At 35.7% G+C, this 26,789-nt stretch overlaps 1 protein-coding gene across 1 annotated transcript in view; it reads left to right on the top strand.

Annotated features, from left to right (window-relative positions):
- The window catches only part of GPR158 (G protein-coupled receptor 158), a 432,232-nt gene that overhangs the window by 375,736 nt on the left and 29,707 nt on the right, over positions 1 to 26,789 (top strand). The window contains exon 7 of the mRNA XM_023223258.3: positions 21,783 to 22,021. Within this exon, the coding sequence (XP_023079026.1) occupies positions 21,783 to 22,021 (239 nt within the window). The remainder of the gene's footprint in view (positions 1 to 21,782; positions 22,022 to 26,789) is intronic.

The raw sequence follows: 26,789 nt of genomic DNA, 5'->3' as shown, positions 1-26,789 counted from the left end.
AGGAAGGAAGGAAGGAAGGAAGGAAGGAAGGAAGGAAGGAAGGAAGGAAACATAAAGGAAGGGAGGGGAAGAGGGAGAGAGGAAGGGAGGAAGGAAGGGAAGAAGGAAAGAGAAAAAGGAAAGAGAGAAAGAGAAAGGGAAGGGAAAGGAAGGAAGGAAAGGAGAGAAAGGAAAGAGTACAGCTGTTAGTTTAGTCAATGTGGATCATAAAGGAAAAAGAGCTGAAGTAGGCACAAACGATGAAGGTTTATTTACAAGAAGGAACTTCCTTCGGGAACCTTGGATGTGTTTGACTTAGTATATAGTGATGGGGGGCAGATCAAAAGAACATCTAGCATTCCCACGATATGCGGGTTCACAGAATCCCTGCTAAGCAATTTTCTTTTACAGAAACTTGAGAAGGCAGTATCTCTACGCTCAGAAAAGCCAGGTATGTTTTCAGGAGGCAGAGTTAGCAAATGTTTGAAATGAAAGGGGGTGAAAAAAGTTTGAAAAACTTAATGCTAAAAGAACATTTTCCTATTTCCTATAATATGGTTTCTGAAGACTCTTTGGCTTTTCCTTCTTCTAAGGCTAATCAAGAAAAAAAGACTTTTTGTTTTTTGGTACTATGTTTCAAGTGAATTTTTAAGCAAGCTGTGAAAAGCTATCTTCTGGCTCTGACCTGGGATTTGTCATTTCATGCATTATTCAGTACTCCTTGCTCTGGATACAACCCTTAACTGTTTTCTTCACTGTCTTCATTAGCACCAAATATTTACAGTTTTGGGGAAGGTTTTCTATTTTAAATGTTTTAGTTTGTTTCCTAGTAAAGTTTGAAAAGTGACTGGAAGATATTTACATTTCTTTATTTTATGTATTCTTATAAGGATACATAAAAGCAGCTTAGCTTGTGACAACCACTAGGTGACAACAGAGAGTTTAAGATGGTGTTTTAGGCAAATGCCTGAAGTGCAGTTTTTGGACTTGATTGGGTGTAGACTCATCTGCCTCAACAGGCCACAGAACAGTGTTGCAGAGGCAAAATATAAATGCCTCTGACATCCAGAAGATTCCTCTAATAAAAGTTTTCTTCCATTGACCACACCCAGCACACAGGTGGATGGTGTTTAAGATCTAAGTCATGATCCCAAGGGTTTTAACATGAAGCAATTTCAAAACGGTTTTAGTCAGTTTCCCACCTCAGCCAAAATAATGCATCAATAAAGCATCCTTTGAACACGTAGCTGTGAACATTGCATTCTGACTAGAAAATGTAAAGAGCTTGCCGTGTGAATCCTGGTAATGACATGGATTTCAGGCCCTCCTTTCTGCTGAACTCATGGGGTTTCTGTCTTTACTGGCTGCCTACTCTGGGATGTAGAGTATCTTCAAGTGGAGAATTACTCATAGCGACATTTCTTAAGAACCACAGGATTCACCAGAAAAAGGGGACTCATTCTTAAGCTTCTGAGGACGGTCTCTTTCCCAGTCAGTGAGTGTACTATTTGGACAGGAAGCTGAGTAAGTTCGAAAGCCAAGGAAAGTCCACGAGCCGCAGAGGTGAGTTGGAAAATATCCAAGCCTTACCTCATACACTCACGCTTCGCATATACCAGTAGAACAGCCAAACATCTTACAGAGAATTAACGTGCTCCAGATGAATGCTTACAGGATTAAGGATTGAAATGATCTTTCGGAACTAACTCTCATACTAGCATTTAAAAACGTTGAAAAAAAAAAGTTTTGTAAGTGACCCGACTTGACTTTCTCCTTTCCTGTTTATTAAAGTGCCACCCTAGGCTTTTTGCGATGAAGATTTAGTTTCCCTAAAGACATTTTTACCATTTTAAATTGTACTTAACAGGAAAGATCAAAAGTCCTTTGGCTCTTAATAGAAATTTTCTTCATAATTTTATTAATCGAGAAAGCATTAGTGTGGAATCCACCATAAACACCCATGCTGGTGCCCAGACCCATTTGTGTGCTATCTCTATTCTGGCTAAATCTCAGAAACTCTGTGTAGTTACAGGCCTTAGTTTTGCAAACCCTACATAGTTGTCATTCTCATCATTCATATGCTTGGAAGCACAGACGGGAGGCCCTTGGAGTCTGAGGAATAAGTAGGCAGTGACCTCTCACTTCTTCCTGCATTCATCTTCTCTTGCTTGTTGTACTTGCAGTCTGTCTGGAGCTACCCGGAGCTCCCTTGGGATCTTGCACACAGCTTATCATTAGGAATGGCTCCTCCAGAAACCACGAAAACAAGAACGAAACTTTCTAAGCTCCAAAGAGTCACTCTTTAATTGTAAAATCTCTAACTGGCTGGAAGATGAGATAGTTCCCTCTGCTTATTCCTCCCCACCCTGACGCCTCCAGTAACTTCTGATCCTACTGTCCTGTCCGGCATGCAGAAGCCCCCAGCTAAATGGCCTAATGCTGTTAACTGGATTGGCATATACATTTAACTGTCAGAAACCAATCAGGGATTTCTGTCGTGAGTAGCTGCATTTATAGATGAATATGTTTAGTCTACTCATAGAAGTAAGAGATTTGGGAAATACAGACATATTGATAAGACATGTTTTATTAACTAGAGGTCTGTATTCATGTAAATCTTTAACATCAATGAGTACCATTTGAATAAAAATAGAAACAAAAGCCAAATCACTTTAATTGCCCTTCCTTTCAGAACACATTAACTATTGGATATGAATAAAATAAGAATGTAGTTCACTCAGAACTAAGGAGACTTAAAGCTTTACTTATTTTGTCCATCTGCAGATGTCCTACTTGCTTTGTTGTATGACACATGACTTTGAAATACACTTTATTTAACATCTACGTTCAAAGCTTTTCAATCTGGAGCTTCTCTTTTTAAAAAATATTTATATACATGTTCTAATTTCTAATTACAGCATTACTATTTTATGTCTAGATTTCTGAAAAGAGGCTTGGTTAAAATATGTAGTTTAAGAGCTGTGTGCCATATCTGAAACACAAGATGTTTTGTTGCCCGAGTTGTTATGGTTTCAACTTGTTATATGTGTGTGTGCGCATGTGAGTGTATATTCTAACCAACTTTAAAATTATAAATAAAAATCCATCTGGTAATTCAGAATTAGTACTTAGCAGACTATATCTGAGAAACACTTTATTATTCTAATATTCTTTGTTAGCAATTCTATGTTCAAATCTTGTATAGCCTCAAATGGAAATATTTCTCTATGTGAAGTTGGTAAGAGAATGAGTGGGAAGTGAGATTACTTCAGGCAGCAAAAAGGGGAGGGGCAGGTTTCTTTAAAGGTCAAGGTGAGACTCTCTGCTCCTGCAAGCTGTCCACTGGCAGCACCTGCCTGCTGTTGTCTGTGCCCAGAGTCAGGGTCTTGGCTTGTTTTTGGACTGCTATACCCATGATTTCTGTCATGTGCCAGAGGCCCACCTGGCTTCTGCTTACTCTGCTGCCCCTCGCCCAGCATTTTTGCACATGTTCAGTCCAAAACAACTGATTTGTGTTTTTATTTCCACTCAGTTCAAAATAATTTCAAACTTGATTTATCTTTAACCCACAGGGTAGTTAGAAGTGTGATTTCTTATTTTCCAGATCCATGAACCTTTTGTTATTGTTTTACAATTTCATTCCATTGTCGTGAAAGCACATACCTTGTGTGACTTAAGTCTGCTTGAATTTATTGAGACTTGTTTGAAGCCCAGAATATGATTTATCTTGGTAAATGTTCCATGGGCACTTGAGAAGAACGTGTTTTCTTCTGTTTGGGAGTTGTTTGGTAATGTTGTTCAAATATTCGATATCCCTACTCATTAGCTCTCTATTTGTTCGATCAGTTATTGAGAAAGGGGTTGGAAATTTCTGATATGTCTCTTTTCTTCACTGTTCTTTCAGTTTTTGCCTCAGGTATTTTGAAGTTTCATTCTGAGATGCATAAACATTTAGAATTGTTATGTCTTTTTCATGAATCAAACCTTTTATTATTATGAAATGACCTTCATTATCCCTTACCATATTCTCTGCTCTGAAATCTATTCTGTCTGGTGCTGATATAGCCACTCCAGTTTCCTTTTGGTGTTAGCATCATATTTTTTTTTCATTATTTTACTTTTGACCTATTTTTGTCTTTAAAGTGCATTTCTTGTAGGAAGCGTATCGTTGGCCCTTTTTTTATCTAATCTGATAATCTCTACATTTTGATTGCTGTATTTAGACTATTTCCTTTTAAATATGATTACTGATAAGCTTGTATTAGTATCACCTCTGTTTCTTCTAATGTGTCATTGGCTCATCTGGCCTCTGGTCACTCAAATGTTTCTCACCCAGCATTTGTATGTGTCCAGTCCAAAAGACCTGAGTTTTACTTACAAGAAATATGATACTAGAAACACAACTATTCTAGGTATTCCTAGAAAGACACAAACCACTGAAAATAACTCTTGAAGAAATGGAAAATCTGAACAGATCCCAAACAAGTCAACACATTTAATTAGTAATCAAAAAACATAGACATACACACAGAGTGAGCGAGCGAGACTAGATAGACTAGACACAGAAACTAGATAGCCTCACTGATGAAGTATATTAAAGATTTAACACCAGTTCATCACAAATCATTTTGAAAAACAGAAGATGAGGCAGCACTTCCCAACTCATTAGAAGAGGCCAGTATTAGTATGATAACGAAACCAGACAAATATATCACAAGAAAACGAAACTACAAACCAATGGCTCTTATGAATATAGGCACACAAATCTCAAAAACTACTAGCAAACAGAATTCAGCAACCTCTAATAAAGGGATTATACATCCTGATGGAGATTTAGCTCAGAAATGCAAAAGTGATTCAACATACAAAAATCAATCAGTGCACTAGAGCACATTAACATAATAAAGAAAAAAAACACATAATCATCTCAACAGATGCAGAAAAAAGCATTTGACAAAAATACGCACTCCCATGATGAAAACACTCAACAAACCAGGAATGTAAGGGAGATTTCCCGACCTGATAAAAGCCATTTACAAAACAATCCTACAGCCCACATCATGCTTAATGATGAAAGACTTAAGGCTTCCTCTCTAAGATCAGGAACAAGATAAAGATGGCAGCTCTTGCTACTTGTAGTCAACATTGTCCTGGAAGTTCTCACCTGAGCAATTAGGCCACAAAAAGAAATATCAGGTATATACATGGAAAAGAGAAATAAAGCTATCCTGTTGGCAGATGACATGTTCTTCTGTGGAGAAAATCCTAAGGAATCCACCAATACAGTATTATAACTAATATATGAGGTTAGCAATGTCACAGAAGACAAGATCAATATACAAAAATCCATTTTATTTCTGCACACTAGCAATAAACTGAAACTGAAAATATCCATTTACAATAGTATAAATAATCAAATTTGTAGGAATAAATTTAACAACAGAACTGCAAAACAGAATCACTGAAAACTACACAATGCTTCTGAAAGAAATTAAAGAAGACATGGATACATTGAAAGACATCCCTGTTAATAGCTTTGAAGATTTAGTATTGTTAAGATTGTAATACTCCCCAAATTAATCTAATCCGTATCAAAATCTCAGCTGCCTTTTTTGCAGAAATTGACAACCTGATCTTAAAATTCATATAAAAATGTAAAAGGCCCGGAGTAGCCAAAACAATCTTGAAAAGGGAGAACAAAGTTGGAGGACTCAGCACAGTCATCAAGAGAATGTTGTACTGTCCTAAGAAGAGACATACAGATCAATGGAATAGGATTAAAACTCAAAAGCTAAACCCATACATTTCCAGTCAATTGATTTTTGATAATGATGCCATGACAATTCGATAGAGAAAGAGTAGTCTTTTTTCAGTGATGATGTTGGAAGAATTGGGTATCCACAAGAAGGTACAGCCAGATATCCTTAGATAAAAGAATGAAACTAGATCTCTCTGCCTTATACCATCTACTACAAATATTAATTCCAAATGGATCAAAGACCTAAATGTAGGAGCTAAAACCGTGAAGCTGTTAGTATGAAGGAATCATAGATATAAATATTCATAACCTTGGAGAGATACCAAAAGCACAAGTAACAAGGGAAAAAACTGATAAATTGGACTTCATCAAAATTGAAAATTTTGTGCATCAAAGGACAATATCAAGAGAGTTGGGACAGAGAAAACCCACTAAATGGAAGAAAATATTTGTAAATCATATATCCAATAAGGGTCTAGTATCTATAATATATAAAGAATTTTTACAACACAGTAATAACCCAATTTTGCTGGGAAAAATTAGTGCTAAATATGTATTTGTTGAATGGATAAGCCAAATGATAGAAATTAAAATAATTCCAACGTTCACCTTTAAGAATAAAGAAGCACTAAAAACAGTTGCAGAAATATAACAGGATGAGATTATAGATGTTCCAAGGTATTATCAAAAAATGATATTCAAAAGACAAAAATGATAGATCAAAAGGACAAGGTAAACAGTCCCCAATAGACCTTTATTCCGGAAGATCTAACTGTATGGTAGAGAGCGTCCCCAGATAATGGGGTAACAGCAATGGCCAATTCAACAAATTAGGATTAGCAAATTAGCTGTATTTCTAGAAAAATGCCACCTCTGATTCTCATCTTAATCTACTAGAATTTCAATAAACCATAAAACTAAATACAAAAAAAAGAGTGAAAAGATGATGAATTACAGATTGATATTTAATTTATTTCAGGTTGGGAAATGGAAGAAATAATAAAATGTCAGTTGATTGGATTACGTAAATATTTTAAACTCCTGCCTAGCAAAAAAATAAATAAAATTAAAAGGCAAACAATAAACTGGGAAATAGCTGTAGTATATTTTTAGACTGGTGCTGTTCAATAGAAATATAGCTCAAGGCATAAATGTGAGTCACATATATAATTTTAAATTTTCACTAGCCATATTATAAAGAAACAGGTGAAAATTAAATTCAATGATATATTTTACTTAACCCAACATATTCCAAATATTGTCATTCCAACATGTAATAAGAGCACTAATTAATAAAATATTTTATATTCTTGATTTGGATAAGTCTTCAAGACCTTGTGCGCATTTGGCCCTTATGACACATGTAAATCCAGATAGGTGTTCAGTGGCCAGGCAGGCACAGCTTCCTGGGTCAGTGAATTAACACCAGCCCACTCCGTGTGGATTTAATGGCTAGCATCTGAGAAAGTGCAGTTACAGAGCAACAGGGAGAAAAATGGCTAAAGATGTGAACAGACAACCCAAAGAAGAAGAACTATTGACCAAAAAGCACATTTTTAAAAGTGTTCAATGAAACTAATAATGTAAGCAGGGTGAAAACATTTAGTGCAATTTTTCACAAATTTGAATAAGAATACTTTCTTTAAAAAATAAAATTATAATTGTCAATAATAGTAAGTATTCAGTGGGGTGAGACACTCTCGTATGCTGGACAGAGTATAAATTGATACAGCTCATCTGAAATATGCAGCAATGTGTATCAAGAGCTTTTTAAAAGCTAGGTTATTTTACTTTTTGAAATCTAAAGAGAAAAAATCAAAGGTGTGAACAGAGGTGTGAACCTGCAAGAATATTCGTTAGAGTGTGGCTTATAATAAATAATGATTTAAGTAAATGGTATGTGCTGTCAAAGATCATGCTGTTTACAAAGATAGACTGTTAGAGAACGCTCAGAAAACCATATTATATGAGAAAAGCATAACATAAATGATATAATCCTAATGTTATAAAATATTTTATGTATGTATAGAAAAAATACTGGAGAGTAAAATCCACCCAAGAGCTAAATGTGTTTATATGTAACTAGTGCTATTTAGATGGTATTAATTTCTTTCTATTTGTTTATAGTTTTATACTTTGACCATGTATCACAGTTTTAATGGAGGAATCAATCTGCACTAAAAAGTAGATGAGCCTATATCACAATATGTAACTCTTCTGATCCATGATAGGTAAGGTGGTGTGGGAGGCACTTTGGGACCTGCAAGGAAATTTAAGTCAAGAGTTTTTAATATAGTGGTGTGCAAAGGGAAAACAATTAAATTGTACAACAACCAAAGAGTAATCACAATAGCACGTTATAATTAGTTTCCAAAAGTTTCAATGACAGCGACTGAAAGTTATTCTACTTCAATATTAATAATACTATCTAACCAGCTATAAACATGAGCAGTAAAACTCAGCAGTTGTTATGTACTCACGCAGTGTACCTCCTGAATTACTTTTGTGGTTGCAGCCCCTATTTGTGTATTTTACTGTGGGTTAAGGTTAAGGTGAATGCAATGGTAAGCAGGATTTTGTTAAATATTATTTTTAGCACTTCTTTTATATTGAACTAACACCTGAAGTACATAAAGATATTAATGTGCAACTAGGCTTTGAGAATTAAGTAGATATTTTGTCTTTTTGTAAATGATCACACCAGTTAAATGGGAAGTTCATATTTACAAAGAATTTTGTCATCTTCTTGTGGTTCCCTGTAGTCTGGTACCATTCTTTATCTAAATAGTATGCTAAAGAGGCAGCAAAAGTAGAGCAATTAGGTCTTATAAAATTAGATGGAAACTTCCCTTGGAAAGAGAAACATTTTTGCTATTAGTCATTTCTACCACATTTCAATCTGGAGAATCTTGATTACAGAGAAAACAGATTCAAAAAGCTTTCCCTTGGGATATCTCTAGGAAATACTTATGTGCTTAACTTTTTTTTAGAGAAAAGGCTTTTTTATACCAGAAAAACTAAATCTTGAATTAAGAGTAAGAGCAGATCAAGATTTAAATATTAACATTAAGATGGTGTCATTTTAGATATTTTCTATCTACAAAACCGTGCAATTTTGTGATGCAATTAGCGATGTTTCCCTTTTGAGACTGTAGTAAAATTGCTCATTTAAGTAATGATGCTATTAGGCAACCATCTGTAATAAATTTGTTTTTATAGTCTATCTGAAATCATGTTCTTGAATACCAAAATGTTAAATAGTAAAACATTACATTTTTAAAAAAGAATCCTGGAATGAAAATTACTTCTGCTGATTAATCAGTGCTAGATAATTGAGATATAAGGACAGAATTTCTTCTAATAGGTACTTGGAAGACCATGGTCCTAGAATTCATATTTACTCTGGATATAAGGAGATAAACATGCATGTAATTCCCAAACTGAATAATCTGGTTTCTTCTTGATCTTCAGAATAATTGACCATCTGCTTATTGTTTGAAATATCTTTCTGTAGTAAGCTGGGAGTAGGGAAAGCAGTGGGGGAGGGAGCGATAGTGTCTATATTTAAAACTATTTCTCTGTAAGCTTTTATACCAAACTTTTCAAAACTAAACATTTTTGGAGCACAAGCACCCAATGGCCATCAAATGTCCTTTATTTGCAATATTATTACAACTGAAAAGGCATCAAAGGAGTGGTTTAGGGAACAGGTGTTTATGCTTAGTTAACATTTAGGCCTGATTTGAGTTCATTCAGCATTGTTGGCCTGTATTTAAGGGAATCAGCCATGATATGCTATCACATTTCTTCAGTCTTTTCTTACAGATCTAAGATTGCACAATGAACTCTGATGAATAAGGAAGGGTGCACATAAGTTTAAAATAGTCATACTGCAAGTAACAAATTAGTGCACAGCCCAGGTTTCAAGCCTGCTGAATCTCACATATGGGAGGAGAACAACAACCAGATGGCTGAAGATACCCTGGGGCTACAAGAGCCTGGATCTGCAATGGTCAGGAGGGTGCAGAAGAATTTTTTTTTTTTTTTTTTTTTTGGTGCAAGAAAGAGAACCATTGTATATTTTGTATTGAGGTAAAATTCACATAACAAAATTCACCATTCATAGTACTCTCTTATAATTCTTTTTATTTACATGAAGTCAGTAGAAATATCTCCACTTTCATTCCTGACTCTAATGAGTCTTTTTTTCTTGCTCAGTCTAACTAAAGGTTTGTTAAGTTTGTTTATCTTCTGGAAGAACAAACTTAGATTTTTTTTTATTGTCTCTGCTGTATTTCTACTCTATATTTCAATTATTTTCACTCTAATATTTATTATCTTCTCCCTTCAGCTTGTTCTGGATTAAATTTGCTGTTCAATTTTTAGTTCCTTAAAGTAAAAGATAAGGTTATTGACTTAATGTATTTCTTTCTTCATATAAGCATTTGAAGTTATAAATTTACCTCAGTCACTCCATTTGCTGCAATCCTTAAATTCGGATATGTTTTTATTTTTTCATTTATCTCAGCTTATCTTCTATTTTCTCTTTGGTTCTTCTGTAACCCATTCATTAAGAGAGTATTTTGTTCAATGTTTACTTATTTGCGAATTTTCTAGTGTTCCTTCTGTTATTGATTTCTAATTCAGTTCACTGTGGTCAGAGAAGATACTTTGTATGATTTAATTTTCTGAAATTTATTGAGACTGGTTTTGTAGTCTAACATGTCGTGTGTCCTGGGTAATGTTCCATGTGCACTTGACAAGAACATGTACTCTGCTGCTGTTGAGATGAATACCCCATATTTGTCTGTAAGGTCTAGTTGGCTTATAATGCTGTTCAAGTCCTTTGTTTCCTTATTGTTTGTATGTGTAGATATTCAATCCATTATTGAGAGCAGGACCTGGAAGTCTCCAACCTAGATTATTATTGAACTATCTTTTTCTCTCATCAATTTTGTTACTGTTTGCTTCATATATTATGGGGATCTGATGTTTAGTTTAGTACAGATATGTTCATAATTGTTCATCTTGTTGAGGGATTGACCCTTTTATAAGTATATGTCTTTTTTATCTCCAACAAATTTTATCTTATAGTATATCTATTCTGATATTAATATAGCTACCATAGTTCTACTTTGGTTATTATTTACATAGAATATAATTTGCTACCTTTTAATTTATAACCTACTTATTTCATTAGATCTAAGGTAACTCTCTTATAGAAAACATAGTTGGATTGTCTTTTAAAAAATTTCTTCTACCATTTCTACCTTTTAGTTTACATTTAAGGTAATTACTCATAAGGAAGGACTTGTTCCATTTTGTGATTTGTTTTTATATATTTTATATCCATTTTGTCAGTTCCACCATTACTGCCTGTTTGGTAAATCAATAGTTTTTAGTGTATCATTTTGATTCCCTTCTTGTTTCTTTTACTACATATGTTTTGATTATTTTCTTAGTTGTTCTTTTACTACATATGTTTTGATTATTTTCTTAGTTGTTACCCTAAATTTGTAACAGTTTAGTTCAAATTAATACCAACTTTGTTTCAGACGTATACAAAAACTTTGCTCCAATGAACCTTTATGCTCTTTTACGTTTTTATTGTTGCAAATTATATCTTTAAGCATTGTGAACTCATTAACAGATTTATACTTATTGTTTTATGCATCTGTATTTTAAATCATTTAGGAAAAAGAGCATTAATACTGACTTTTATATTTATCAATGTAGTTACTTTTACCAGTGTCTCTCATTTCTTTACATGCATTTGAGTTATGGTCTATAGTCCTTTTATTTTAACCTAAAGAATTCCCATTATTTCATATAGGGCAATTCTGCTAGTGACAAATTCTCTCCATTTCTGCTTATCTTGGAATGTCTTAGTTTCTTTTTCAATTTTGGTGAGATTTTCAGATATAGAATTCTTGGTTGGCAGGGTTCCCTCCCCTCCCCTCCTTCTCAAATATGTCATTCAACTTCCTCCAGCCCCTATGGTCTCTGATAAGAAATTAGCTTTTAATCTTACTGAGGATCCCTTGTACATGATGGGTTGCTTTTCTCTTAATGCTTTCAATATTTTAAATTTTAATAGTTTGATTATACTGCATCTTAGTGTGAGTCTCCTTAAGTTTATCCTACTTTATCCTTGAGCTTCTTGGATGTTTAGATTCATGTCTGCCATCACATTTGGAAAGTTTTAGCTATTATTTCTTCAAATATTGTTTCTCTTTTTCTTTCTTCTGTCTTTCGGGGACTCCCATTATGCATATGTTGGTATGTTTGATGGTATGCAACAGTTCTCTTAGGCTCTGTTCATTTTTCTTTCTGCTTTTACAGACTGGATAATCTCAATTGGCCTTATCTTGAAGTTCACTGATTTGTTGTTCTGCCTGGCAGAACCCCTCCAGTTGTTGAACCACTTTAGTGAATTTTTCTGAAATGAGAAATTTTATTTTGCTTTATCAGACTTTCTATTTGATCTCTTTTTATTATTTCTCTATATTTATTGATATTCTATATTTCATGAGACATCATTATCTTGGTTGACTTTAGTTTTTTGTCCATAGGGTCTTTTACTTCTTTGAGCACAAGACAGTTAGTTCATTTAAAGACTTTGTCCCTGATGTTCCATAGCACTGTACAATGACTCTGGTTAACAATAATATATTACACAGTTTTAAATAGCTAGGAGAATACTGAATGTTGCTAACACAAAGACATTATAAATGTTTGAGGTGATGGATATGCTAATCACCCTGATCTGATCACTACATATTATATGCATCATGACATCACTCTGTATCCCATAAATTATGTGTCAATTTAAAAACATTTTAAATTATATGTACATAACTTCTGTGATATGGACAAAAGATTAAAGTATCAGAATTTGCAAACAAAATTTTAATAAATTTTATCTCATAAGGTTAATGCCTGGATATCTTCAGGTATCGTTTCTATTAGTGTCTTTTTTTTTTTTTTTTTTTCTCATGCTTATGGACCCTATAATCTTGTTTCTTTGCGTGCCTCAATTTTTTTTATAAGGTGAACATTTTGAATATTATATTCTGGTAAATCCAAAAATCAGATTCTCCATCCTTTTCAGGCTTGTTTGTTAAGTTACTTTTATAGTCTATATTCTTTGTTTTGTGTGGCCATTGAAGTCTCTTTCCTGTTAGGTTAGTAGTCAGCTGGTAATTCAACAGAGATTTTCATAAAACTTGGACCAAAAAATACTTTTTAAAATCTGAATTATTTGCAGATGAACTGCATGTTTGTGTGTTGGGTATGTCTTCAACACACATAAGCCTCTATTTCCTGCATGTGCAGAGCCTGAGGTCAGCAGGAGATGAGAGCTTTGGGCCCTTCTCAGGCCTTTTGTGAGAATGTTCCAGGCTTCTAGATTCCCAGAAATATATTGGTACTTTTCAGTGCTCTTATTCCCCAGATCATCTCATTCCCATTCTTTCTTCACAATCTTTTTGTTTAGTCTATTGTTTGTCTTAACCATTATTCATTGTCCTGGGTAGCACTGACTAATCCATTTGCCTTTAAACATTTTAGATAAATGACCCCCACTAGCTTTGTCAGCCCTAGGAAAATTAGCAGTTGGGTAAAACAAAAGCAAGCCCTTTGAGCCAGTCTTTCAGGGATCCACCAGCCAGGTCAAAATAAACAGCAGCTCTTTGAAAATAAGGTCCGTTGTGCTCCTGTAGTACTTGGTACCTGTCCTGAGCACGCAGATGTCTTGAAGGCCGTCATTGAGCTGAGGACCATGAGACAGAATCAAAGTAAGTGAAAATGCTGCATAGCCCTTTTACTCAGATTCAGCTGTTTTTGTTTTTTGTTTTCCTTAAGTATCCCTCTCATTTCTATAAGCTCCTAAGTAGTTTCTAGAATTCCAAAAAAGTTGACTAACAGTTCTTGCTAGTTTGTTGATTGTTTTTATGAACTGATAGACTTTTGAAGTTCCCTACTCCATCAATTTTTGAGATTGTGTTTAAATTGCCTGTTCATTTATATTTACTGAGTTATAATGAACATGAAGACAGGTAAATAAGTGCCATTTTCAGCATTGAACCTCTTTGATTTAGCAAAATACTGACACATAACAGGAGCTAATGTTTATTCTCACATCCTATATTGTTATCAAAATTCTTCCAAATTCCGTTTTACCCTGCTTCTTCCAGTTTCTGGGATCCTGTATCAACCATAAAACTTTTTCTTGCTGGTCATACTGTCAGAAGGACATGTTTAACTAATTGGGCAATTAAATCTTCTTGCCTTCATGTGCTAGATTATGTGGGGGCTTAGAAAATAAACATCTCCCAGCTTCAGGAAGATTTATAAGGGCATAGGAGATATCAACTGAATAATAGTGATAATTGGAGAAAATGTTATGGCCTGGGACTATCAGACAAAAATGTAAATTGGATGAGGTTCCTGAGATGAATCTACAAGGATAAGTGGGATTTGAATCAGTTTAGATAGAAGGAATGGCATTCAAAGGTACGAGCATCTAGATTAGAGAGAAAAGAGCATATAGGAAAGTAGAGGAAATGTGGCATGTTTGGAAAGGCAGATTCCTGTTGTGCTTTTAAAAGATATGGCCCTGAACCAGGTGCTAGATAGTTCTATTTTGGTAAAATACTGTAACTGAAAAAAGTACTCACATGAGAGTAAGAAGATAGGAGTTTTGAGGTGATTTTGCTACTGACTGTTTTGCTTTAGATAAATGACTTCCCCTCACTGGGCCTCAGAATTGTCTTTTATACATTAATGAGTTCAGAATAGATAATACGGAGAGGTCCCTTCAGCTCTAACTGTAACGCTTAAGGTTCTTGCCTAGCCATGCCAAAGAACTGGTGCTGACCACGGGAGTGATAAGAGACATGGACCGAGAAAAAGCCGTAGGCTTTATAGAGCCAAGTGAAAGTACAAAGTTTCCACAGTGTGGAAGCGGTCTTGAATGGGTAGCCAGAGTCAGATTATACAATTGCCTTTGAAATTCTTTAAGGTTGGAAATATGTGTGGCGGGAAGATGTTACTAGAGCGAGAAACAGAGGCAGTAAATTATTTTGTGGCATGTCTTAGATTTTGAGGAAAACCGGAATTGCAACTTAGGTTTTATCTACTTTATGACCTTGCAGCAGCATGGCAAAGGAGACAGGATCTTACAGGACTTTATAAAGTATGTTTACAAGGAATTGGAATTGGGAGCATAGATAAGGTCTGCTGGTCACAGAAAAATGGGCAGTTAACATTCCTTTTAGTTTTGGGGGAGGGCAAAGGGAGAGAGGACACAGGGAAGCTTACAGCAAATTTTTCACTGTTTATAGCTTTCTTGGGGAAGAAAACGCATGCACAAATTCTGATGTTAGGAATATTTTAAGCATGTATCTTCAATACTATTCATCCAGGACCAAAGTTAAGTCCTGATACAGGAAATGAGTGAGTTTCACAGCTTTCTGAGCCCCTACTCAACCCAGGAAGCCCAGATGGCCCCACCTCTCATAACCATCTAAGATATGACTGGTAACAGTCTTGCAGCCCTTCTTTCCTTCCTTCCTTTTTTAATTATTCTTCCTTATTCCGTCTACCTTCAATTAAAGAAAAAAGGTGAGAAACAAGGAAAAACACTATGAGATATGAGAACTCATGGAGCTCACAGAAACTGACAAAAAATATGTGTCAATATATTTAGAACCCAGTTGTGAATTTTCTTTCTTGTAATAGGAATAACTTAATATACTCATAATAATCTTGTAGAACTTCATGTCTGATAAGCGTCTAAAACCTATTTCTGTGCCGGTGATGCCAGTCTTTTTAAGTATTTAACTAAAATTCATCCACTGACCAAGAAGTAACTTTAATTTACTTCTGAAAATGAAATTTTGAGAAATTGATGAAAAGCTTAATGAACATGGGGATATGTCACCATTAAAAGCAGAATGGCAGGCAGAAACCTCCAGCACTTTTTGAATTGTTAGCTCTCGGGACTCTTGTCAGTAATTGATTGGCTTTAAACTTACAAGAAGTGTCACCTCATACCTTTTATCGCAAGCATTTATTCTCTGGAATTTCTATGAACACAGTAAGATTAATAGAAATTAGACTCTAATGAAGAAACTCAAGACATTAGGATTATTCCAATTAAGGTAATCGGACAGAAGACTGGATAGCTTGAGGATATATATTTTTTCATTCCTTTTTTATAAATAGAAGAGATGCTGCAAAATCACATACAAATGCAAATGTTCTGAAAATGGACAACTATTATTAGAAGCCTTGCATTCTGTCATCGACATAATAAAATCTGAAAACTCTACCTGGCAGGCTAGAGCGGTCAGCCTATTGGAAAGGCACCTGCACCAATCTTAGATCTGATAGGAAAAATTGCTTAGAGCAGCGGCTCTCAAACTTTACCCTTCATCAAAATTACCTGAAAAGTTTGTTAAAATAGATTGTTGGACCATCCCTCCAGAGTTTCAGAGTCAGTGGGTCTGGGTGGGATCCAAGAGTTCTCATTTGTACCAAGTTTTTAGGCAAAATTGATGCTACTTGTTTGGTAAGTGCTGGTGTCAATGGCAAGTAACATCTAAACTGAGACAATGAAGGAGATATAGGATTTAGCAAAACACTGTGTTTGTATAGGTAGGAGGAGGGATGGTGAGGAAAGCTGAGGGCAAAGGCTCAGATAGAGGATAACTGCATGTCATCCAGAGGGACCTGCAGAACTATAGGATGTAGAGAGTGCAGAGAGATGTGGCTGCAGAGGTGAGGAGGAACCAATTTTTAGAAGTGTTTTACCATATTAAATTTTGGTGGAGAGCCAGTGACTATAAGCAGGGAAGCAACATGATCAGATGTACAATAGCGAAAGACCATGTTATCCATCATAGAGTGTAGATTGAAGGTGGGCCAGACCAGTAAGGAGATTAGTTAGGAGGCTACTATAGGAATGAATTGGTGGCTAGGAGCTGTATAGTGGCAGTGAGGATGGAGAAAAGTAGAAGAATTTGAAAGATACTTAAGAGGTAGACATTAAATTCTTCGTGATTCATTTGATTGCTAGAACATGGATAAGGGAGAAAAATCCAAGTTTATTCCTAAGCTTCTGCTTCGTACAGTTAGACAGGGCTGTAACACAACAGCAAAGGGAGGTTGGAGAACAGCAAAGTGGGTTGGAGAAGGTAGGAGTGGAGAGAGGGGTGATTTTGTGTCAGGCCCTGCTGATGTCCAGTGGTCCCCTGAGTACACAGGGATTGAGCCCAAGAGAGTGATCTGAACTGGAGGTATAGAGGTGGGACTTGCTGGCATATAGATGATAACTGAGATAGGGAGCCAATGGAGTTGCTTGGGTGCAATACATAGTAATAATATAACGTGGCCACATTTAGGAGATCCTTGGAAACACTGCCATTTAAGGGGAAGACTGAGGTAGAGAAGTCTGCAATAGAGATTGAAAAGCAGCTAGCCAAGAAGTGGGAAGAAAGTAGGAAGAGAGAACTAGGAAGAAAACCAAGAGAATGTGACATCATGGAAGCTGAGGGTTCCAGCCACATCAAAAGCTGGGGAGAGACCATGTAAAATAAGAAGTGAACAACATCAGTTTGCTCTTGGAGGAAGGTCATGGGTAACCCAAGTACAAGTTCTTATGGTGAGCGATATAGCTTGAACCAGAAATGTCTAGAAAATGAGAAAGCAGAGGCAGATGAATATGACGACAATTTCTGGGTTACCCTTTTTATCATTTCACAATGATTTCCATGAATTTATCTGCTATTAATAATGAAAATTGAATGTACCCTTTAAATATGCCTCTTCATATTAAATTTCAGATGTTTCTTGCAGTCTTCCCATATATGTTGGGAAGAAATAGTGAAACCTTCTGAACTCATGGTCTCCTGAAGATTTAGCTATGAAAAAATAGTGGAAAAGTCATCCATATAGGAAGTCCAATGATTTGAATTTTTTTCTACAGTTGTATTTCATACAATTGCATGTCTATGTATTCTTTTTTATAGTCTGACCTGTAGGCTTCTTTTAAGACAATCCTAGAAAAATGCATCTTATTCCATTTTACAAAAACCAATATCCTGAAATGCTTAGATTGAAGTGTAGAGTTGTGTTTATTATGTTTTCTATTATTTGAAAGCCAACAAAATCAATAATGGAAGACTCATGAGGGATTTTGCTTTAGTTTTGCTCTCTTGAAATGAGATTATAGGGATTTTACAATCTTGAATTCTCAAGCTATACAATAAATACCCAAAGGGCCAGCTAGAAAACAAACATTTCTGATAATTTAGAAATGAGATTTGAGTAAAAGGTTACTATAACTGGAATCATAGATTTCCTTTGCAAAAGACAAAACTTAACTGATTAAGAAGTATTTTAAGGGAGACAGTTACTTAACAAATCCAATATTAGCTCTCTATGAGATTTAAAGTTTCGATGGGAATTGTGAAACAAGTATAAAATATATATTTATCACATTTTGACCATGGAAAGAATATATAGTTCGTAACTATTTTTTTTCTCTGAAGCACTCTCAACCTGATGAAAACGACTTGCCTTAACTTGAAAACACCCTAGGAGTTGCTGGGTATTGAGAACCAAACTTTGCTTCCTGCCAACCTGTTCCCCCTACTGTCCCTAAAGACAGCTTGCATTTCCCTGCCTTTGATTCCCATCAATTAGAGTATCCCCTTATATATTCTGCACTTTCCTTCATTTCTACCTATTCATATCCCTCAAAGCCCAGATCAAATACTACCTGTTCTGTTGGGTTAGATTTGCTAGCCACATAGATATATAATGTTAGCTATTGCACATGGTAGCTATTTGCAAACTTACTTCTAGTTAAATTGTAAGTTTCTAGAGACAAAAATTGTATCTTATACCTTCCACGTTGCCTAGCATGATGCCTAACATATGGTTGTCACTATATAAATGTTTGTTCATTATATTTAAAATGTTTACATTAAAAGTAAAGCTAGAATTTGGAACCATTTTCTCTTTTTCTGCCCTTGCCAAACTATGGAAGAAAAGTGGGTCAGGTTCTCTCTGGAGAATGTAGTCATTCAAAATTTAGAATTCATCCAGGTTCAACCAGAAACAAATATGTGTACATTATGATTACAAGTTTCTCCTACAGAAAATAAGATTGGAACTGGCAAAAATACTAATTTTCCAAGAAATTTCTATATTTAAGGTAGAATTCTTGAATCTTTTAATCTGCTAATTACAATAGAAACCTTCTTATCCAATATAACTGGACTTAGTATTATATTTGGTCAATTTGTTGAAGTTTTTTAAAGTAGAAAAGCATTAAAAAATTATATAGATACTGTAATTTAAAACACAAATAATCACTCACCAGTCTTTTTGAAATAAGGCTTCTTTTTGACTATGGGTTTGATATTTAGAGTTCATTGTTCTCTCTATAGCATAAATCACCAAAATGTATTATCTACTGCATTGTGTTAAATTTTTTTGAAGTAATCTGAGTGTAGAAATTTTTTAGCTTTTTGTTTATTGACCACTCTCTATTTTAAAATTTCTTCACTTCCACTAAGTTAACGTTTTATTTTAATGTTTTATTTTTATCTTTCCAAAAAATTCAAGAGAGATTTCATAGAAAAAATTTCCTTGCCTGGGCATGGTGGCTCTCGCCTGTAATAATCCCCAGCACTTTGGGAGGCCAAGGCGGGCAGATCACCTGAGGTCAGGAGTTCCAGACCAGCCTGGCAACATGGTGAAACCCCGTCTCTGCTAAAAAAAATACAAAAATTAGCCAGGCATGGTGGCACATGCCTGTAGTCCCACCTACTTGGGAGGCTGAGGCAGGAGAATCACTTGAACCCAGGAGGTGGAGGTTGCAGTGAGCCAAGATCACGCTGCTGCACTCCAGCCTAGGTGACCAAGCGAGACTCCATCTTAAAACAAACAAAAAAAAAAAGTCTCCTTTTGTTTCATAATCATGTATAATTATTTTATTTAATATTTAATTATAACAGTGGGCATAATTTGGGAACAAATACACCTGATTCATAACAAATGGTAATTAAACTGGTTGGAGCAGAAGTGCTTAGTCATAGTGCCAGTGTTAGCATTCGCCAGTATTAGCGTTCACTATGACATGGATGGCACTTAATACATTGCGTATACAGAATGGAGAGTAATTGTTAATCTGATGAGATGGGGCATGGTTAAGAGATCTTCTGTTTCACTTTATTTATAAATATGCTACTATATTTCTGACAGTGTTCCACAGAAAAATTGAGAAATATTTTGTTAATAATTAAATAACTTTTCCCTCTGTCCTGAAGGACAGTGGGGATAATTTAATGGATGTGTTGTGTTAATTCAGGGAGAATTGCCAAAGGTCTCTATATGGAGGAACAATATAGCATAGTACATCAAAGCTATTTCAGGTGTATTGCCTTCATTTCTGGATTTAGAATAATCTTTATAAAAAATTCATTTGACTTAAAATTATTCAAAGAATGAAGTGAAGGAGAGAATAGAACATTGAGAAAATGTGTTTATTTTTATGCTTTATGGAAGTTGGTTACAGATACTCTCATAGTATCGTAAACCATTCATGGTGGTTTATGTCAAATCATAATTTTGTGACATCAAATATCAGAATGGGGTAGGGAGTTAAAATCAGCTGAGAATATTCTAGAAATGAAATTGAAGAATGGGTAGAGAATTCCTATAGTAAGGGTGCATTTTGTCTTCACACATTATTTAGAGATAGAACAGTGCTTAGATACCTAATCTAGTAGTTCTCAACTCTGGCTCTTCACCTGAGATATATACAGGAAAAACTCTTAGTTTTTAAAAATCACATTTCCTATAGGCCATCCCAATTTTCTTCCTTAATGCAATGACCTTAGTCTACCTAGTGTTTAAATATTTCTCTCATTTTTATTATTCGTATTATTTTTGGTAATATGATAAAATGACCATGAAAGTAGGTAATATGAAATGATTTTCAGAAAATACCTTTAATAACATTCTACTATAAAAACAACTGGTTGAAGGGCCGGGCGCGAGTAGGTAATATGAAATGATTTTCAGAAAATACCTTTAATAACATTCTACTATAAAAACAACTGGTTGAAGGGCCGGGCGCGGTGGCTCAAGCTCGTAATCCCAGCACTTTGGGAGGCCGAGACGGGCGGATCACGAGGTCAGGAGATCGAGACCATCCTGGCTAACACCGTGAAACCCCGTCTCTACTAAAAAATACAAAAAACCTAGCCGGGTGAGGTGGCGGGCGCCTGTAGTCCCAGCTACTCAGAGGCTGAGGCAGGAGAATGGCGTAAACCTGGGAGGCGGAGCTTGCAGTAAGCTGAGCACCAGCCACTGCACTCCAGCGCGGGCGACAGAGCGAGACTCCGTTTCAAAAAAAAAAACTGGTTGAAGGAAGTTTTTTGAGTTAGTATAATATTGTAAAATACAACCACTTACTTTCAGGACTATTTTTTGATCCCCCAGAAACCTTGTTTGAGCAGTGTTTGCCTACAGATCTTTCTAACGTCCTGAGAATTTTCCTTGAAATATTAAGACATACTCAAAGACCCCCCATTATATATGAACCTATTGACCTAATGGACTCTAATGAAAGATATTTGTTTTACTACTGGAAGATAAACTAAGATGAAATTAAATAAAAATATAAGCAATACTGTTTCTGGATTTTGTCATGTTAAAACTCTGCATAAGCCAGGCACAGTGGCATGTGCCTGGAGTCTCAGCTACTTGGAAGGCTGAGGCAAGAGGAATGCTTGAGCCAGGAGTTCAATGATGCAGTACACTATGATTGTGCCTGTGAATAGCCACTGCACTCCAGCATGGGCAACATAGCGAGACCCCATCTCTAAAACAAAAACAAATACAAAACAAAGCAAACTCTGATTAGCTAGATTTTGGTGGGTTTACATTTTACCTAGAAAAATAAGTTATTTTAGAGTTATCCTTTCTGAATGTTAGGTTTGCTTTCACATTTGAACTTTCGCTTTTCTAGGGTTTTGAAGGTGTTTCTTTCACGAACGGCTCAACGAATTCCATATATGACTGGTGGACGGGTAATGAGGATGCTGGCAGTAATACTCTTGGTAGTGTTTTGGTTTCTCATTGGCTGGACTTCATCTGTGTGCCAGAATTTGGAGAAACAGATTTCACTTATTGGCCAGGGGCAAACATCTGATCACCTCATCTTCAATATGTGCCTCATTGACCGCTGGGACTACATGACAGCAGTTGGTATGTGGTCACTTGTTTTGTGTGATGGTCTTACCATTTTTCAGTAGCATTAAAACTGACTTCTTTAAAAGTCTTGCCAGACTGTTTTGTAAAGCTTAAACTAATCTCACCTAATGTAATTCTGGTAAAGTAACATGAAATTGGCAGTAATGGCATGTGAAATGCAAACTTTTTTCTGGACGTTTCTATTGTTTTTCAAAGGCATAGAGCTTTGTTGAGAAAATGTAATCAAATAAATCAGAAAGGAGAAATGAAGTGAATAATGGCAACTTCTGTGTATAAAGAGCTTACTTGTTTCGATCTTATCAGTTGGTCCCCATTTGATTAATATTAGCTATTCTCTTGATCTATTTCCTTACTTGGGAGAAAAAAGGAAGCATGCTGTTTTTTAAGATAAAATGTTGGCCCTATAATATATCAGACTTGGTGTGTAGGACACTCTTTGGAAAAAGGTTGTCTCTGCAAAATTTCTGATTAATCTATCTTTCCTATGCTGACCTCAAAAGATAACTTATTTATAACTTTTATCTTTGGAGGTATAGAATTACACAAAGACTAAGCCATGCTCCATGAATGTAGTAAGTGCTATGTGGCTGAGAACCTGGAGAACTTTCAAGAACTGCATCATGGCTTGGGCCCAAAACACAGATTATCTTTCTGGCAGCCCAGTGTTTTGAAAAAACGAGGAGGAAAATACACAGGAATTTTCTGCTAATATTAGTCTATTTTAAGCTAAGTCTCTAAACATACAAAAAATGAGATATTTTATTGTTGTTCCCCTCAGTAAGCCACAGGACAAACCTTAATTGTCTTTGGCAGATATAAAAAATAGAAACATGAATTTGATTCCCATTTTTTGTCCCCCCTCATATTTTGCAATTGTTGGCTAAATATTCACATCTAGTCTTTTGCTGGAAGCTAATAAAATGTGTATTGAGTTTACAGTTCAAATGGAGGAATATTTTTCTGGGCAAGATATTTTAGGAATCTTATAAACCTGATATCTGCAATAGTGAAGCAATATGGATATGTAAAGAGAATGATTATAACATATAAAGCTTATTATATTTGGGGTGATATAACTATCAGAAGATAAATCATGACACTAAGGTAGGAACGATTCTGATCTTGGCTTTAGTCTGGATATGAAAATTAAATTGTAGAGATAAAAAGTTTCAACTCACCCTAACATTGTTTTATGCTTTCAATGCAAATTAACTAAATAGGAAAAATCATTTCCTTGTATTATTATGAAGCAAAGGCCACTAGTTTTTATTTTTCTGTTTTACAAAAAGAAAAAAAAAAAAAGCAAAACACACCGCCCCCCCGCTCCCCACCCCCCCCGCCAAAAAAACAAACTCTCAAAATACATGATGACAAGCAGAGAGCATGGCCTATTCACCAAGAATTTTTTATGCATTGGAATTGAGATGCATTTGAGACCTTTAAAAATTCATTTTGCCCTCCAAAGAGGATCATATTCATGATTTCTATGTAGAAATATACTGAAATATATAATTGATAGTAACCTGTATAGTCATTATTCCTTTCATTAGATAGCTTATTGATTCACATAGATGCATAAGAATTATTAAAAAGCAAAGTTAGGTGGTGATTATTCTTGGTGCAATAGTTTAGTAAAAGGAGATAGCAGTTTGGACTAGAACTCAGGAACCTTTTATAAAGGACAAGTTCTTTAACCATGGGTAATATTTACATTACCGTAAAGAGGCGTAAAGAACATTCATTCTATAAGAATAGTGAAGGTCCAGGCGCAGTGACTCACGCCTGTAATCCCAGCACTTTGAGAGGTGAGGTGGGTGGATCATGAGGTCAGGAGTTCAAGACCAGCTTGACCAACATGGTGAAACACCATCTCTACTAAAAATACAAAGATTAGCCAGACGTGGTGGTACACTCCTGTAATCCCAGCTACTTGGGAGGCTGAGGCAGAAGAATCGCTTGAACCCAAGAGGTAGAGGTTGCAGTAAGCTGAGATCATGCCACTGCACTCCAGTCTGGGAGACAGAGTAAGACTATCTCAAAAACAAAAAGAAAAAAAAAAAATAGTGAAGGAGTGGGGCAGTGGCTCACACCTGTAATCCCAGCTACTCAGGAGGCTGAGGCATAAGAATTGCTTTAACTTGGGAAGTGGAGATGGGAGGTGGAGATGGGAGGTGGAGATTGCAGTGAGCCGAGATCACGCCACTGCACTCCAGTCTGGGCAACAGAGCGAGACTCCATCTCAAAAAAAAAAAAAAAAGTGAAGGATGGAAGTGGGTGGAAATTGTGAAACAGAATACATTGGATGGTTGAGTTTCTTGTGAGTGAGTTTATTAAATATACTGTTAATAATACTGTATGGTTACGTTTATTGAAAATGTCTTAGAGGAATTTAGAGAAGCAGAAAAGTGATATAATCAATCAGTAAATTCAATCAAGATGACTATAAAGACGTATTTTTTTTTTAAGTGAAATGTACCAAACTCACCAAATTCAGGGGTTTGGGAGTTGGAATCATTAGAAGGGAGGAAGAGCAGCTCTCAAAGTGTGGTCCTAGAACCCACAGCAGCTGCATCACCTGCGGACTTGTTAGAAATGCAGATTCTTAGAGCCCACTCTGACTTCTTCAATCAGATACTCCCGGATAGTGGAGCACAGCAATCTGTGTTTCATAAGCATTCCAGGTGATTCTCATATTACTCTAAAGTACAGAATTGCTGACTCCTTGGAGGGAATCAGATGAACTTATGAGAACATAAAGATAACTAATCTCAACAGTGCCCTGGCCATTCCATTCACTCTTACTGTTCCCCTGATCAAACACTAGAACATTCTTTGCAATTATTATTTCAAATCCTCTTTTCATACCTCCAAACTCTCCATGTTCCTCTTTTCTCTTAGTAGATGACTTCTACTTGAAAAAAACAATAAACAGGAGCCATACAATAGAAATGTCTTCAAATTCCTGCCTTCATATCTATAAATCTTCCCATATCCACATTTATTCTTATCTTTTCTCCTTCATATTATCTAAGGTAACACCACAGCCTAGGCCAGACTCATCTAACATTTTGGCAGCCTCATCTCCAGTGGCCACACTTTATGTGAACTTTCTGTTATATAAAACTCCCCTGCCTCCAAGTCACTTGTTGAAGACACTGAAGAATTCTGTTTTTTTTTTTTTTTTTTTTTTTTTCAGTAGCTTTGTGGGTACAGGTGGTTTTGGTTACATGGATGAATTGTATACTGATGAAGTCTGTAGTTTTATTGCACCTGTCACGCAAGGTAGTGTACATTGTACCCAGTCTGTAGTATTTTATCCCTTACCCCCTAACTCCTTCTGAGTCTCTAGTGTCCATTATACCACTCTGTATGCCTTTGTGTGCCCATAGCTCACCTCCCACTTATAAATGAGGACATACACGATTTGGTTTTCCATTCCTGAGTTATGAAGAACTCCATTCTGATCACAACCCATTTCTAGCTCATTTACTCCCTCTACAATAGCTCTTTAGTAACACAGACTGTTTTCATTGTACTTTACTGCTCCTAAATTCTGCTCTCCTCCAGAGAGAAAGCTTACCAGGCAGCAGATTTTTCCACTTGCAGTATTGGAACTATGAAATGAAAATGGACATTTTTAAAAGACATTGATTTTGAAGAATTCTGGGAAAGAGGACATAGAGAGTAATGACGACCCTGAGATAGACAGTGCAAGAGAAAATGAAGATTCATAGCTTGAGAGGGCTGCAGGGCATGCAGTTCCTTAGGCAATAACCAGGTCTCAGTTAAAGAGGTACCAAGAAACTAAGAGAAGAGACTGATTCTAGTGGTAGGATCTAGGTCATGGCTTCAGGAATGAGATAGAAGTATCAAAACTTAAGAGGCAGAAATTAAACTAATACCCCTAAAGATGTTAGGCGATAACATTAGGGTCTCTTAGAAAAATCAAGACTCGTGATGAGAGTGCAGGGACCAAGAAGTAAGAGGAAATTAAATTTTTGGTGATGTTTGTTTTTGTCATCTCACAGTCATTGTTTTTGTCCTATAAACTACTGTAACACATTAGTTCCCATAGTGTGCTCATCCTATAGCGACACTGTTCTCTAAAAAAAAAAAAAAAAAAAAAAGTCAGGGCATATAATTTTAAAAAAGAATATTTGGAATTAGGACTGTCTTGAGAAATCTGAGACATGTGGTGGTTGTAATTATTTTTCACACTATGCTAATAAAAGTTTTCATTTATTTCTCTTTCAGCATGCAGCATCAATATTTAACCTCTCAATTTAATGGCTTCTAATGTGTAGTGTGTACCTTTTTACAGTCTTTTTATAGAGCTCTATAAGTAACATGGTTTTGATACTCAGACTGTTAATCAAAAATAAACCCATATGTCTTCAGTCAGCTAGAAAACCTGTACTGCTGAACGCTACATTATTTCCTGGATCCTAAGTGGAAATATTCCCGTGTAGAAAGGGGCTGTAGAGAGGGAGGAAATAGGCTTAACCATGAGCGTGGTGGGAAATCTTTCTCAAGAAGCTGTGTGCACTTACGTTAGTGTCAAGAGTTCATTCAGAAAAAAAGAAAAAGTGACGATTAATACATTGGTACCTTTGCGTTCTGGATCAGCTTTACCCATCCAAAACAATCCCTTTTTCAAAATAAGAAATCATTTGAGAGTGAACTACTAGTTTTTCCAGTGAAGTTGAGCTCTAGTTAGAAATATGGGTCATACATTCAAAGACCGGGTTCATTCTATTTTTGC

Source organism: Piliocolobus tephrosceles, chromosome 9 (genome assembly GCF_002776525.5).
Source record: "Piliocolobus tephrosceles isolate RC106 chromosome 9, ASM277652v3, whole genome shotgun sequence".
Taxonomy (NCBI): Eukaryota; Metazoa; Chordata; class Mammalia; order Primates; family Cercopithecidae; genus Piliocolobus; species Piliocolobus tephrosceles.
Note: the sequence above shows the minus strand (reverse complement) of the source record. Positions and strands in the feature narration are given on the sequence as shown.